The 13,666-nt window shown below is 48.0% G+C and overlaps 2 protein-coding genes across 5 annotated transcripts in view; one reads left to right on the forward strand and one right to left on the reverse strand.

Annotated features, from left to right (window-relative positions):
- The first annotated feature begins 1,144 nt into the window (after window positions 1-1,144).
- CCDC74B (coiled-coil domain containing 74B) lies at window positions 1,145-8,186 on the forward strand. Of its 4 annotated transcripts, none has more exons than XM_081893418.1 (9): window positions 1,147-1,848; window positions 2,245-2,289; window positions 3,012-3,128; window positions 3,246-3,411; window positions 4,172-4,379; window positions 4,475-4,557; window positions 5,423-5,473; window positions 6,534-6,675; window positions 7,953-8,186. In XM_081893418.1, the coding sequence occupies exons 1-8, from the start codon at window positions 1,527-1,529 to the stop codon at window positions 6,670-6,672; spliced, it is 1,131 nt and encodes a 376-aa protein (XP_081749544.1). In that variant the 5' UTR covers window positions 1,147-1,526; the 3' UTR covers window positions 6,673-6,675; window positions 7,953-8,186. The 4 variants fall into 4 exon arrangements, with proteins under 4 accessions (XP_081749545.1, XP_081749544.1, XP_081749543.1 ...); XM_081893417.1 differs by having other exon boundaries at window positions 7,245-7,974; XM_081893419.1 differs by lacking the exon at window positions 7,953-8,186 and having other exon boundaries at window positions 1,145-1,848; window positions 6,537-6,748.
- The window catches only part of MED15 (mediator complex subunit 15), a 31,286-nt gene continuing 24,712 nt past the window's right edge, over window positions 7,093-13,666 (reverse strand). Inside the window, exons 10-18 of the mRNA XM_081893539.1 lie at window positions 12,867-13,003; window positions 12,623-12,750; window positions 12,052-12,186; window positions 11,377-11,440; window positions 10,870-10,936; window positions 9,612-9,772; window positions 9,131-9,297; window positions 8,724-8,822; window positions 7,093-8,120 (exon numbers count right to left, since the gene is read on the reverse strand). Of these exons, the coding sequence (XP_081749665.1) occupies window positions 7,984-8,120; window positions 8,724-8,822; window positions 9,131-9,297; window positions 9,612-9,772; window positions 10,870-10,936; window positions 11,377-11,440; window positions 12,052-12,186; window positions 12,623-12,750; window positions 12,867-13,003 (1,095 nt within the window). The 3' untranslated portion in view covers window positions 7,093-7,983. The remainder of the gene's footprint in view (window positions 8,121-8,723; window positions 8,823-9,130; window positions 9,298-9,611; window positions 9,773-10,869; window positions 10,937-11,376; window positions 11,441-12,051; window positions 12,187-12,622; window positions 12,751-12,866; window positions 13,004-13,666) is intronic.

Raw genomic sequence — 13,666 nt, forward strand, 5'->3', positions numbered from 1 at the left:
GACGCACGCATGATCTCATGTCACCATTGGCTAGGGACATGCATGGACAAATGCTTAAGTCATGCAGAGCCGTAGTTAGCTAGATTTTTTTGCTCTGGGTGATGCCTGCAGAGGGGCACCATTGAGGCTCCAGGCCTGTGTGTGTGTGTGTATGCAAATGTGCATGGCTGGGTGTGTGCCAAACTGGGTCTGACCCAGGTGAATTATAGCCTAGAAATATAACCTGAGTCAGGCATTCTACTTGGCCACAGAGCAGTTCCTTCTTGACCCTTGTCTCAGGCCAGGCTTAACTGGTCTCGCAGTTGCAACTCAGCAACCGGAAGTCTGGCATTATTGCATCTCAGGAGTTATGGCTCCCGAGTTATAGCACTCGGGTATCCTAAATATGAGAGGATGTGCGAGCCTACTTGTATGCTGTGCTGTGTTTCCCCTGTGGGTTCTTAGCACCCTCCCTGGGTCATGGCATCCAGCGAGGTCCCAAATCGTGGCACCCAGGTATCATTCCAAGTTACTGGGCTAACTTTGGGGTGATTTGGGCCCTGCAGGATGGTCTTCAATCCAGCCCCATGCTCTCTGTGCTCTTAGCCGTTTGGAGACTGCGGTGCAGGTGGGTGGGTTGGAGAGCATAGAAACCAATCAGCATTATTATTATTATTATTATTTATACCCCGCCCATCTGGCTGGGTTTCCCCAGCCACTCTGGGCGGCTCCCAATAGAATATTAAAATACAGTAATGCATCAAACATTAAAAGCTTCCCTAAACAGGGCTGCCTTCAAATGTCTTCTAAAAGTTTGGTAGTTATTGTTCTCTTGGACATCTGGACAACGCCATTCAAATACTGTAGCGCACGATAACATTCGATTGATCATGTGGGGCGGGGCTTCCCTGCCCCTTTCCCCCAGTTTTTGTTTTTTTTACTCCTGGTGGGGAGCTAGCCAGAGGTGCGCCCCCTGACCCTTTATCGTCTTCGAGGGTAAGAGGCCTCTCTTGAGTTATTGCCCCTTCATGCCTCCCCCTCCCCGCCATTCCCCTCACGACGCCTTTTCCCTTATGACGAGGCGAGACTAACACCCGCCCCTCACCGCGCTCGATGGGCGGGGCTCTCCTCCTCCCGGGGCTTCGCGCCTCTTTCGCTCCTCCGGCCACTGTGGTGCGAGCGAGAGAGCGCCCGTCGCCATGGCGACAGAGGCGGGGGCGGGGAGCGGCGCGAGGCTGGTCGGAGGAGGAGGCGGCGGGAAGGGACGCAGAGCCGCCGCCTAATTCTCCTCAGGCGGCGGCGCTTCGGCCCTTCAGGTTTCCCGCCCGGGTAGGAGGAGGAGGAGAAGCGAAAGGGCCAACGACCTCCCGCTCCTGAGGCGGAATGGGCAGCGCCTCAGAGGGAAAGCTCTTCTGAAGAGGAGGCGCCGGCGGCGGCAGAAATGCGCCTTAGCCCCGGCCCGGCTGCTTCTCCTCACACCCGAGCTGGTCGAGTCTGAGGCCTCTGCGCACCCGGCTCTTCCGTCGCTTTCCTTCCCGTCCCCGGCCATGCAGAGCTCCGGTTTCCCTTCGCTGGGCCGCACCCAGCAGCTCCACCACCAGCAGCACAACCTCCACCTGCCTCCCTGGTCGCGCTTCGGCGGGCAGCAGCCTCCGTCGCCGGAAAGGGCCGCGTCCCCGGCTCAGCCGTCGCCTTCGCACCCCGCTTCTCAACCTCACCCTCCTCGGCCGCCTCGGACTCCCAGCGCCGACGGCTGGAGGAGGGCGGCCACCGACCTGGAGCGCAGCCTCAAGTTCCTGCAAGCGCAGCACGCCGAGACCCTCCAGAAGCTCCACGAGGAGATCGATGTCCTCAAGAGGCAGAACAAGGGTGGGCAGCCGGAAGGATACCCCACCCCTCAAATAGGAGCCAGGGGACGAGGGAAATCCGGCTCCCCCGAGAAAATATACGAGGGGGTTCGGCAGCCCCAAAGTGGATGGGCATTGCCATTCAAATACCACCGCGTCATGTGGTCAATTATATAGGGCGGGCCTTGCTTACCTGCTCCCACCCCCCAATATTTCATTCAAGTTGGCACCCTTCCCTGAAAAAGAGGTGGTTGCAGCAGCAGCACTCCAGCTCCGGGCACCTAGATCCAATCACCCAGTTTGCTGCCCCCTCAAGTCTCTCCCTCTCCATCCCCAAGTAAAAGAATGGGCGTGAACATTACCAGTTAAAGGAGGGGTGGGCTGGCCACAATAACAAGGCCTTTTCTTTTTCTTGCAGATCTTCATTATAAGCTCATCATGCACCCGATACTTCAGAGGAAAGGTACAGCCTTGCACTGCCCATGTTTCAGTTATAAAGTGAAACTAGTCACTTGCCCGCTCAAGGCTCAGGAATGGATATGATGGTTTCTGACACAGCTGCTTCACCTAAACCAGGGCTGGGGAACCTTTTGGGTTCCAAGGGCCAGGTGCTGATCAGGTTCGGCCTCCCACTGAATTTGACAGCTGTATTTGGGGGGTGTCATTAATGCCACCATGATTGACAGGTGGATGCCCCACCCACCTGTCAAAATCCTTTGTACTTAGAAACCACAAGGCAAGATTCCTTGACAGCCCCATGTTCGGAAGCTCTTAGCATAGAGTTGGTAATGAGGGGGGTAGGCGAGTCCAGTGAAGCTGGTGCTTGTAATATGTGAGCCCTGGTTGTTACCCAAGAGATTAGGCTTGGTGTTTCTTGAAGGGGATGAATGAGTAGGCAAATACACAGACTGACATGGAGCAGGTGAAGAGGGTCCAACTGAGTGCCTCCCAGCTCTTGATAGGCAAGGAGTTGATGCCAAGCATGGGAGCTCCAGGATCAGGTTTCTCTTAGAATATTTCAGCTACTAGGATGCCAAGACACAAAAAGGTTCCCTTCTGAAAATGTCCTGTTTGGCCTTCCCTATGGTTATGCGCTCATACATGGGTACTGGTGCTAGCCCTTCAAGGGAGTATGCACCTGTCTGCTAGATTATTCAACTAGTTCCTTTCTTTCTGTTTTTGTAGATCATTCTTCCAGCAACTTGCCTAGTAAGACACAGCCAGGAAGCAGTGCACCAGGGAAGACAAGTGCCGGCTTGAAGATGGTGGCACCAGCAGCAAAAGAAGAGCACAGAGAACAAGGTACACACAGAGTCTAAGCTGAAAATATAGCGTCTGATGCCACAATGCATCTGATGCCATGACTGTGTAGTGTTTTGAGTGTATTAGCAATGCAGCCTTTTCCTAAACATCTTGTAGGTTCTGAGGAGCTGGAAAAGAAGCCAGTAAGTGGCGAGTTCATGATGGACGAGACGAGTGCAGAAGAAGAAATTATAGAAAAGGAAGCAGATAGAGTAATGTGGAAGGAATTGGAGGACTTCAGGCCGGAGCAGGAAACGGTTCCAGAAGAGGCACCTCATCCCAGGTTTGAGAACACCCACTAAAGTAGCAGTAACTTCTAAAACAAAGCAGCAAGTTTCACTCTGTTGTTATTGTTACTGATGATTAAAAGTTCTGCTTACTATTTATCAAGGTGGTGTACACACATCCCCTCTCCATTCTATCCTTACAACAGTCCTGTGAGTGAACTTGTGCTGTGAGGCTGTGAATGGCTCAAGGTAACCTGGGAGGCTTCATAGCCGAGTGGGGATTTGCACCTTGGTCTCCTAAGTCTTAGTCCAACACTCTAACCACTACACCACACTGTCGTGTGCAGAACTGTGCTGAATTCTCAGGCTTACGCAGGCTTACTTGCGCCTTGCTAGACTAAGTGTGGTTACTCTCAGATAGATACGTAGCTTCTTTTGTACAACAGACTGTTCAGCAAGTGAAAGCAATTCCTTTCTGATATTAGTGACCAGCACACACTGTTAAAGCCCACCAGTGATCTGACAGCTGGGAGGACCCCCCCCCCCCGGTCATTCAGTCAGGATTTTTTTTAATGTAACATGTAACTATATAAGATGTAATGTAACATATAAGCTATATAAAAAGGGAGAAAATATTTTTAAAGCCAAGAGAAATGGGAAGGAAACTAAAACTGATGAAAGAATAGGGCAGTTGGTTAGCCCCTGTGTTGGGGCTACTTGAAAAGAGTGCCAGTCAGTCCCTTAGGCCGTAGGTTGCCCACCTGTACTTCACCGAAATAACTGTTCCTTGGTCACACTTCAACTGTGTTGTTACAGAGACGCAGATGTTTGTGACAGGATGACGTCCCCCATCCCTTTTTCATCTGGTCAAAGCAGGGCAGGAGATGTGAAAATCCCTGCTGCTTCTTCCAACCCCTTCTTGGTGACAGTGCTCCCTTCCTACATGCGGAAGCCACCAACGCTGGAGGAGTGCGAAGTGGTCATTCGGCAGTTGTGGAACATCAACCACATGCAGATGCAGGAGGTGAGGCTGCTTGCTCTCCTGGGTCCCTCAGAGGCAGGAAGCTGACATTGCAGGAGGAGCAGGAAAGTCACACACTCTCCTCCTTTCTTCTTCAGCTGATGTATTTGAGATCGTGCTTGGAAGATATCCACAAGACCAAAAGAATTCCTGAGGACTACATGCTAGCTGGTCATGCTGGGTAAGGTGGTTTTTAATGGAAAGAGGAAGGATGGTACCCCTGAATATCTCATTTGAGTTGCAGCAGGGTCTCCAAAGTACCACAGTTGATTGATTAGGTGGTCGCTAGAACTAATGAGTGGTTCAGCCATGGCTCTTTTAGCTACTTTCTTCTCACAAAGCTATTTGTGAGCACATGTGAGATAGGAGCTCAAATTTTTGCCAGGGAACCTTCTGTGATCTCTGCAGTTCTTTAGAGATCCCATGCATTCCTGTCACCATCCTATCTCCTTGAGGAGAAAATAGCAGCTGAAAGCAATTGTCCAAATTAACTCTCCATAAAACGCATTGAGACTATCACTTTGTCCGCCTCCCTCTGCAGACTCCTCCTAATGCTGGCTGTTGATTCCCACTTCCCAATACAGTTAGCCTGCTTGTTAACTCCATGTAGGATTAAATTTCACTCCTCCCAGCAATTTAACCTCACTGGAATTTTTCTTTGTAGCTGGGCTTAAATTTAATTAAGCAGGAAGTGGTTATGCTTGGAGTAGCCTACCTATGTGGAGAGAGCATGGAAATGCTTACTAAAGTGCTGGATCTCACCTACTAGGAACTTTGATGGCAGCTGCAATTTTGAGAGCAGGTGCGTTGGGGCATTTCCATGTGAGCTGAGAAAGCAGGCTGCAGTGGTATTTTGCTACTTAAGATGCTCCTGTGAGTCTCAAAAGTGTTATTTCTGTGCCCTATGGAAGGACATAATGCATGAAGAAAGGGCAAGAGGCAAGAATTCTTTTCCCAGTGCCCAATCGTTGGTGCCAGAATAAATACTCTGTGACCTACTATGAAGTAGCACTTACCTATAAATGCTAATTAATGTTTTCCTTCAGGAACCAAGAGGTCACACGGTTGCCCAAGGTGAAGAATGGTCCTAAGAAATGGTAAGCAGGCATCTTATCTTAACACAGGCCAGAGATGGCTTAAGGGGAACATGATTGGTTAGGTCACACTGGGTGTTTGGACTTTGGGGAACTGCAAGGACCCCACAATTACGATTTAGAATGCAGCATGAGAAGTAGGGGGGACAACTAAATCTGGGTGTCACATAAATTTAAGATCCCGAGGTCCACCACTGCACAGGCCACTCACAACTTTTTATTAAAGTTTTGCAATTAAAAGTCTCCCAGCAGGCTTCCCAAATTAGAAAAAAGTATTTTGTGGTGAGGATCTAATTGAAATGTAAACATTTTTCAAACTAGACTCCCCCACCTTCCCAAACAGTCTTTTTTTTTTTTTAAATGCCATTACATACTGCTCCTTTGAGTCCCCCCCCCCCAGTGGTGTCCTGATGCCAAAAAGTTTTGTGGCCCTTTTAAAGCACTTCTAAAATTGGTCTGTTTTTTAAAAAAAAGTTTACTGACTGCTCTTGTGGTGATGCCAAAAGGTTTATGACTCTCCCTCCCACCAAGACCTTGCAAATTTTGTTTTTTTTATTTTAAAAAACAAAAATAGAATTTAATTTTTACGAATTTAATCTTGATAAAAATGATATAGAGATGTTGAATCAGTTGCTGGGAAAAGCCTTTTTGGAAGAAGTGCAGTTCTCGCCTCAGCTCCCCAGAGGGGGTTGACTCTGGGTCAGTGCTGCCCTTGGCTCACCTCTCTGCTCTAAGGTGAAAGGAGTGTTGAAGTGCAAGCAAATTCTACTGTAACTCCTGCTAACACTTGTCACTTGGGCAGGTGGAGAAATGTTCCCATTTGCTCCAGAGGACTAGTTTAGTACATACGAAACATCAACATCAGACAGTTTTTGGCTTTGAACGTAAATTATCAGAGCAAGCTCTTGGCTAAAACCCAAGACTCCAGAAAAAAAATATTCTTTGTGTGTGGGGGCAGACACTAAACTTGGACACTGCCTTCCTCAAATACCCTGTTAGAAGGATGCGAGAGCAGCTTATTTAAATGCAGACTTCAATATGACAGGCCCACTTTGTTCTCCAGTAGGATTCTCACACCACTGCCTGCTGCTGAAAGGGCTGTGCTGCCAGCACTGAAGCAAACACTAGGAAATGCTTTTGCAGAGAGACAGAAGAGAACACAGGCTGTTCAGAGGAACAGGCTCCACCGGACAGCACTTTAGCAAGTATGGTTCAATTGGCCTCTTTTTGTAATGTGTCTCCTTGCCCTAAAGTGGTTTGAAAGCCAGCTAAACCATTTCCGAGTGTGTGCTGTACTTTCAACAAATTGTTTCTGGTGTTCACCACTCAATTTTTAAAACTTCATAATTAATCCTTTTTTGTCCACATAGCTACAGAAGATCACAGTGACCTTACTTCTCCCTAGAAACTGTTCTACCTTCAGTAGTAATTAAGTTTACTTTTTTAACTACAGAATTGGGGGCTTTTAGATGCAAAATACACAGAAGCCTCCTTAGAGAACCCCAGGTCAAGGGGGCATCAAAGTGACTTTGCCTTTTAGCAAACAAGTTTCTGTGCCCTCGTGCTCAGGCTGCGGTGGAGCCAAAGGAGTTTGGGGGGTTGCAAGAGAAAATAAGTGAGTGTTAAAACACTGGAACAATACATTTATTACAATAAAACAAATGCCTTAGTTCATGTATGAAATAATTGATACTTTGTACTGCAATCAATCAGAGCTTCTTAAGTACATTTTTAAAAATGTCCTCAAATTGACACAGCAATCACACATTTACAGATAGCACAGCAATTGGATGCCGTGTTGGAAGAGTACAAGCCAGTATTCAGCGACTCTGCTGCAAAGTATGTAAAAACAGCAATACTTCCACAAAGATCAAGAGAGTTGTGCATGGGAGGTAGGAGAAAGCAAAACCAGGGCTGAGTGTAGCAGCCTCAGTCTCACCCTGTGCCCAGGCAGGCTCCTCCCGTGAGGCACAAGTTGATGAATGACATTTGACGCATGGCTTGCCAGAGCCACATCAGTCTGATAGCTGGCTGCCTCATACTTGGGAAGACACAAACCGCTCACCTGCTTCAGCCAGTTACTGCACACAGCTATCAAAGAACAGCTTGTGTGGTGGGTGTGCAGGCAGCCTCTTCTTGGGCTGGTATCCAACCAAGCATACATATATACATACATACTGGGCACTGGACGAGGTCTGAAGGACGCTGTCCCTTTTCTTATAGTAGGGAGACTCCGTTACAGAAGTCTACACACACTCTTCTCTAAGAAGACATTTAAAAAAAGTCATTAACACGTCTGCCGTAAGAACCGTGAAAATCCACCCCCTGCATCAAGTTATGGGCAGGTCTACAAAGGCAGAAGAAGCACAAGCACTAAACCTAATGCCAGGCTCTTTACAAAGCCGGGCTCCTAGTAAACAAAAACAATTTAAGGCTTCTGCTTCACACGTTCCTGCCCTGCTTGGCTGTGGTTTTTTTCCAGCTCAGGCCCAGCAAGAGGAGATGACGAGACATTAAGCAGCAGACAAGCAGGCCTGGCGGATGCTCTGCGCCCAGGTGTTAAGGAGTGCTGTGACAGAGTGCTTGTCAGGAAGCTGCAGCAATTTTGACATCATGTAGCGATACACTGACTGCAAGAAAGGGTTTGCTTCTGGAAAGAAAAAAGCAGAAAGAGTCTGTTATTTAAATAATAATAAAGGACACCATCCAGATGGCAGCTTGTGTGTGGGCGGTTTTGTGACTCATACTGATGGGTTATCAAAGCTGGGGATTTGGAGCTGCAGAACTGAGAAAAATGAGTCATTGGCTTTCCCCCCCTTCACCTCACCATTGGAAGCAGGAGCAGTGTCTTGTTACATATCTGAAGCTTCCAAAATTCAATCAAAGGATTTCCTTAGGATACTGGAATTCTGAGCTTCCAAAGCTTAAAACTGAGAGGGCAGTTTTCCTGTAAAAACTTAGTAAGAGAGTGTGTGTTTATAAGTAAAAAAATGTAGTTGGTTCTCTTCTTCCCACCTGGCATCTATCAGTGTCCCTCAAAAAAACCCAGTATTCCGAAATCACAGATCAAACTTTACCACATCTCTTCCTACAGCACAAATAAATCCACACTCAAAAGACAGGATGGGAGTCTTAATATGAAGTGGTCAAATGGATCACAAAGGCTAAACTCACCAGTTCCAAGGCTTAATGTAGACCCAATACCCCATCACCCACCCAAAAGTCATTTTCCGCCTGCCTTGTTCTTTCATACCGTACTGCTGAGGGTTATCAATCCACAAGGGGCTCTGATGTGGATAATCGGCTGGGACGCTCAGTTGCAATGGTGGGACATTTGGAAGATTCTTGTCATCTGGAATTGGACACATTTTGCATTACTTTCTCAACCTTCTCCAAGAGACACCTAAAGGTGCTTATCAGGCAGCCTCTTTATTAAGCAGGAATTCAGAAACAACCTCTCTGTTCCCAGCAACAGGCAGCTGACCCATCAAGGTCTGGTTAGGATCCTCTGTTACCTTTTCTCTCTTGGTCAAGTTTTGGACCTTAACCAGGCCCAGTCAACCTCCCCTGCTGATGGTGCCGCCACCACCAATACAGGCTTTTAGCCTTCAAGTGTCAAGAGGATATTTGAAGACAGAGCTGTCTTTTCTTGCCACTCACCTAGCTTGCATATGAGGTGGACGGTGCCATTGTTGCTACAATGGGAGGGATCCAGGTTCACCAAGAACTTTGGGTTTAATCTTGCAACCTCCCCTTGTAATACATTTGGTATAGTCTGCCTTTCGTCCTCTTCATATTTCCGCTTCCGAGCGGAAGTCACCGGGGTCCTATGATAGGACAGCCAACTTCCGTTTCAATTCTCATTTCTAATTAATTTTGCATACAAAACGATAAGGCAGCCCCCAACAACTGGTCTAACTAAAATATCAAAGCAAGATAAAATAACTTCAGAAATAGCCGGAACAATATATATGCACAAATATCTGACAAATTCCAGAAGGGTGGCTGTGTTAATCTCTTGCAGCACACACAAGTAATCTTTGGCCATCTTATTCCTTCCAGGCCTGGGCTCTGAGCTTTCCTATCTCTCACAATTCCTTAGCCATCTTTCAGCAGATAGTAGAACAATGAATATACATACGTGATGGGTGGACCATGGATGGCAGTCATTGCTGGCATAAAGGTTCGGTAGAGGGAATGATTGAAGACTGGTGAGCGGATATTGGCCAAGACAGCATCCAACAACGGTTGGCACAAGTACTGCTGCTTTGTGGGAGGCACTGTAGGGGGTGGGGGGGTGGGCTGACATACAAGAGACACACACGGATTTAGGGAAGGTGCAGTTCTGTCAGTAGGTGTTGCTGGACTCCCAGGAAACAACAGCTTTAAGAATAACTTGAGATTTCAGGCCCTCTGCTCAGATGCCAGCTTACAAATCTGTCCATTGAATCTCAGACAGCTCCATGTAGAGACAAAGGACTTCTACTCAGATCCCATCAGGCAATTGCTCCTTACTCAGCTTTGGACACACTGGAGTTTGCTTGTATGGTCAACTCGCAACTTACGTGCGTGTAACTTGTGTGAGCTCAGCTTTATGTGCATGGCTGATTTTTTTTTAAAGAGGCAGTCATGGGAGGGATTGGAAGAAGGCGGGGACACTGGCAATTGTGCCCACCATCGCACTCACCTTGGAAGAGCATTTGGATGTGCAGTTAAGAGAGTGAAAGCGGTCTTAGGCCCATTCGGAGGTGCATGGAAGTCTTCAGTAGTTTTATAGGACATTTTCCAGTTTTTAAAGGATTGACTATATGTGATTTTGGCTTTACATGCTACCTCTGGAACATAACTCTTGTGTAAGTTGCGAATCATTTGTTCTTGTAAAAGAACAGCGCTGTAGCTCTGTCAGCGCCAAGTCCCATCTAGTCTGACATCCTGTTCTCATAGTGACTATCGGATGTCTCTGGGAAGAAGCCCAGAAGCAGGGCCAGAGTGCAACAGTTGCACTCTCCCTATCTGTGATTCCTTGCAACTGCTATTCAAGGGCATGGCTAATAGCTGTTGATAGCTTCATCCTCCAGGCATTTGTCTAATCCTCTCTTAAAACCATGCATAATCTTATACTCTTGTCTTCTCTTAATTGCCTTTTTTCAAAACATAAAAAGGTCCCAAATATTGTAACCTTTCCACATAGGGAATTCAATCTGGCCCCTTTTGGTTATCCCTTTTTAAATCTACAGTATCCTTTTTGAGGTGTGGTGACCAGACCTTTATGCTGTACTGTGGCCAACTTCTTTGCCTACATTTTCCTTCTTTTGTTCCTGATGTGCAGAATCACTGAGAAGAGAAAAGCCCCCTGCTAATGTGGACTAGGGGAACAGAGATAAATACACAGAACTTACCACAGCCATGTCATTCTTGAGCTTCTCCAGAGCAATTTCACATTTCTGCAGTGTCTTCAGAGGACAGCTAGGAATGAAGAAAGCCAGTCTCAGAACAGACACTTTTCTGCTTCAGAGAAAGTAGAATTGCCTCCTCGTTCCCCAGATGGACATGGCAAGCCACCAACAAACAGCACTCTCCCTCCCCACTACTGCTGCTTACACAGTCACTAGGAAGAACGAAGCCGCCTACTGGAACCTGGCCCCGCTGCTGTGTGGGGCTGCTTCTTGTGTCTCTCTTCCTACAGAGAAGACACTTCCTGCCTGCTACACTTGGCAAGCACAAACCAAGAACAAGGCAGGCTAGAGCATTGAGCCTTTTCCCTCAACTAACATAAAGCAGAATTTTGCCTGTGAACACAACTAGCTCTAATTATCTCCTGCCGCTTACAAAGACAACTCCTCTTGATGTTCAAAGGGAGGAGAGCAAGAAGAGATAATGGGTCGAAAATGAGCACACAAGTTTACCGTTTGGAAGGATCAGTCAGAATATCCAGCAGGCTTTTCATCTTACTGAGGTCCTTCTTCCTGTCTGAATTGATAAGAAACACTCCTGAAAGAGGCAGTTATGCTAGAACTATCTTGCAGGACAGAGAGAAAGCAGATCTCTTCTGACAGGCGAAGGAGGTCTGTACCTTTTCAGGTTCAAGCTTCTCTGCCAAAGACAACCACTCAGAAAGAGGTCATAGGGTGCAACTTGGCCTCTGTCGCATCCTTGTGAGGACAGCAACAGATGGCACAAACTGAGAGTGTGTCCATCCCTTCTGCTTTTCAGAGGGTGCAAAAGTGCAACATGCCTGAGGCAGCCTTCCATATGGCCCGTGGTGTGCCATGCCCAAACACAGTTCAGCCACAGAAGGTAACTCTGGGCAGAGCCAAATTCATTGCCACCCAGTTTCCCTCTACTTCCTGCAGAGATATAACATGGTTTATTCATCACTTTGCACGTGACAAGGCTATATTTACAGGTAACCCGGCAGCAAGTAGGAAGTAACCCGGCTGATCTGGACTACCGAGCTCAGATCTAGGAGAAAGCCTCTTGGTACCTACCACCTGCTGCTGCAAGGGGAAAGGCTATCAAGGCTGGGCACCGACAACCCCAAGCACACCACCAGGGGGCGGGGGGAGTCGACACACACTTACCTTCATTCTTATCTATTTTGTTGATCATCCTTCGCAGAGGCTCAATGTACTTGGAGAGCTGCTTGAGTTTTTCCAGGTACTGCTGCTCCTCAGATTGGCTGGAGCTCGCTGGGCTCATGACAGAGTTGGGATTGCCTTCCAGGCAGAAAAGAGGACAGGTTAGACCCATGGAGTAAAGGCACTGAACAGGAAGAGGGAGAGGTGGCTGCACCCAGCACAGCCTGCCTTCCATCTGCTTTCCTGCAAGCACCCCCAGGCTGCTCCCCCTCTGCCACCATCACCAAGCTGTTCTGGGGATTCAGAGTTTGGCTGTGGGACATGCTGCCTTTGTCCTGTTGTTGGGCTGCCTGCAATACAGCTTCTGCCAGGGAAGCAGAGGATCACAGTCTGTAAGCAAATTGTGTTTACCCACCACACCACTGTGTTAAAATTATCAAAAAAATCCTCTCAAATGCCAGCACTGGGTCCCCACAATTAACCCCATTTGTGCAAAAAGTGCATTACAGGCACAGACTTGGAAGTAAAAAGAGGGACAACCTGGTTTTGCTCCCTTAAGCCCTGCACAAATTACCTGGAGTATTTAGTGGCCCCGGAGATGGGACACTGAAGTTCTGTGGCGTTCGTGCAGCTGCTGGACTTTGAGAGGGCTGAGGAGATGGACTGGGGAGGAAGCTGCTGGGAGATGGGGCTGGACCAGAGCTGAAAGAGGAGGAAAGTATTTCCCATTGAGGTCTGGGGATGAAGCAGCTATTATTGACCCTAAAAAGAAAACTTGAAACCACCTGAAGCCTGCTTACTCCTACATCAAGGCTCACCTGACATTAGAGTTGGGCTGGGAAGTTGGCTGCCCTGGCTGGGGAGAGGGCTGAGGTGGCGGAGGCATTGGCTGAGGGGTCTGGGCTTGCTGGGCTGGTGAAGGAGAAGACATCATGGTGATGCTGCTCTGGCTGACCTAGAACAAAGGAACCGTCACTGGCAAGAGGAGCCTTTCCAAAAAGCCAAGGGCACCAGGACAAGAGCAGCAGCCAGGGGTCCCATTGAAAGGCAGCGTATATGACCTGCTTGGGCTTGCCACTCTTTCCTGGGCTGTAAAATGAAGATTGTAATGAACACGGTAGGAAGCTCAAAAACTCTTCAAACTAAGGGTGAAAAAACAGGCCCAACACAGCAGCATTTCACTGCAAGCCTCCTGTGACTTCACCACATGCAGAATTCTTCCCTGGCTTGCTAAGGACAGAGAGCCAACTCGGAGAGTCTTCAGTTCCATCTACATTTACCAGACCAAACATCTGTCTGAAAAATGCCAGCCTCAACTAGTACCATGGGAGACTTACCTTCATTGTGGCCCAGTGCACCAAAACCCTGTTCCTTTAAGCTTTGTCAATGATTTCCACAACAGATTGAGATGGTCCAAAGTGTGTATGTGTGCTGCATGCATGACAGACACAGGCTAGCTTGGCAGAAGAATGCTCCAGCCCCACAGAGAACAGAGCCAGAGTAAAACATAGAACTGCATGGAGCAGCAGTAGCTCATCATACAAAACACATGTGTGTTTTGGGAAGCAGTCCCACAAGCTGCCCAAGTTGGCAGACTGCTTCCCTCTTTTGCTCCATT

Source organism: Podarcis melisellensis, assembly GCF_964234715.1.
Source record: "Podarcis melisellensis genome assembly, chromosome: 16".
NCBI classification, from domain to species: Eukaryota; Metazoa; Chordata; class Lepidosauria; order Squamata; family Lacertidae; genus Podarcis; species Podarcis melisellensis.

What these genes read in the sequence shown, in the direction of transcription:
- CCDC74B (XM_081893418.1), top strand. Translation starts at nt 1,527, where the DNA reads ATGCAGAGCTCCGGTTTCCCTTCGCTGGGCCGCACCCAGCAGCTCCAC. An exon ending in AGAAGAGCACAGAGAACAAG is followed by an intron (nt 3,129 to 3,245) that starts GTACACACAGAG and finishes AACATCTTGTAG; the next exon opens with GTTCTGAGGAGCTGGAAAAG. An exon ending in ACCACATGCAGATGCAGGAG is followed by an intron (nt 4,380 to 4,474) that starts GTGAGGCTGCTT and finishes TTTCTTCTTCAG; the next exon opens with CTGATGTATTTGAGATCGTG.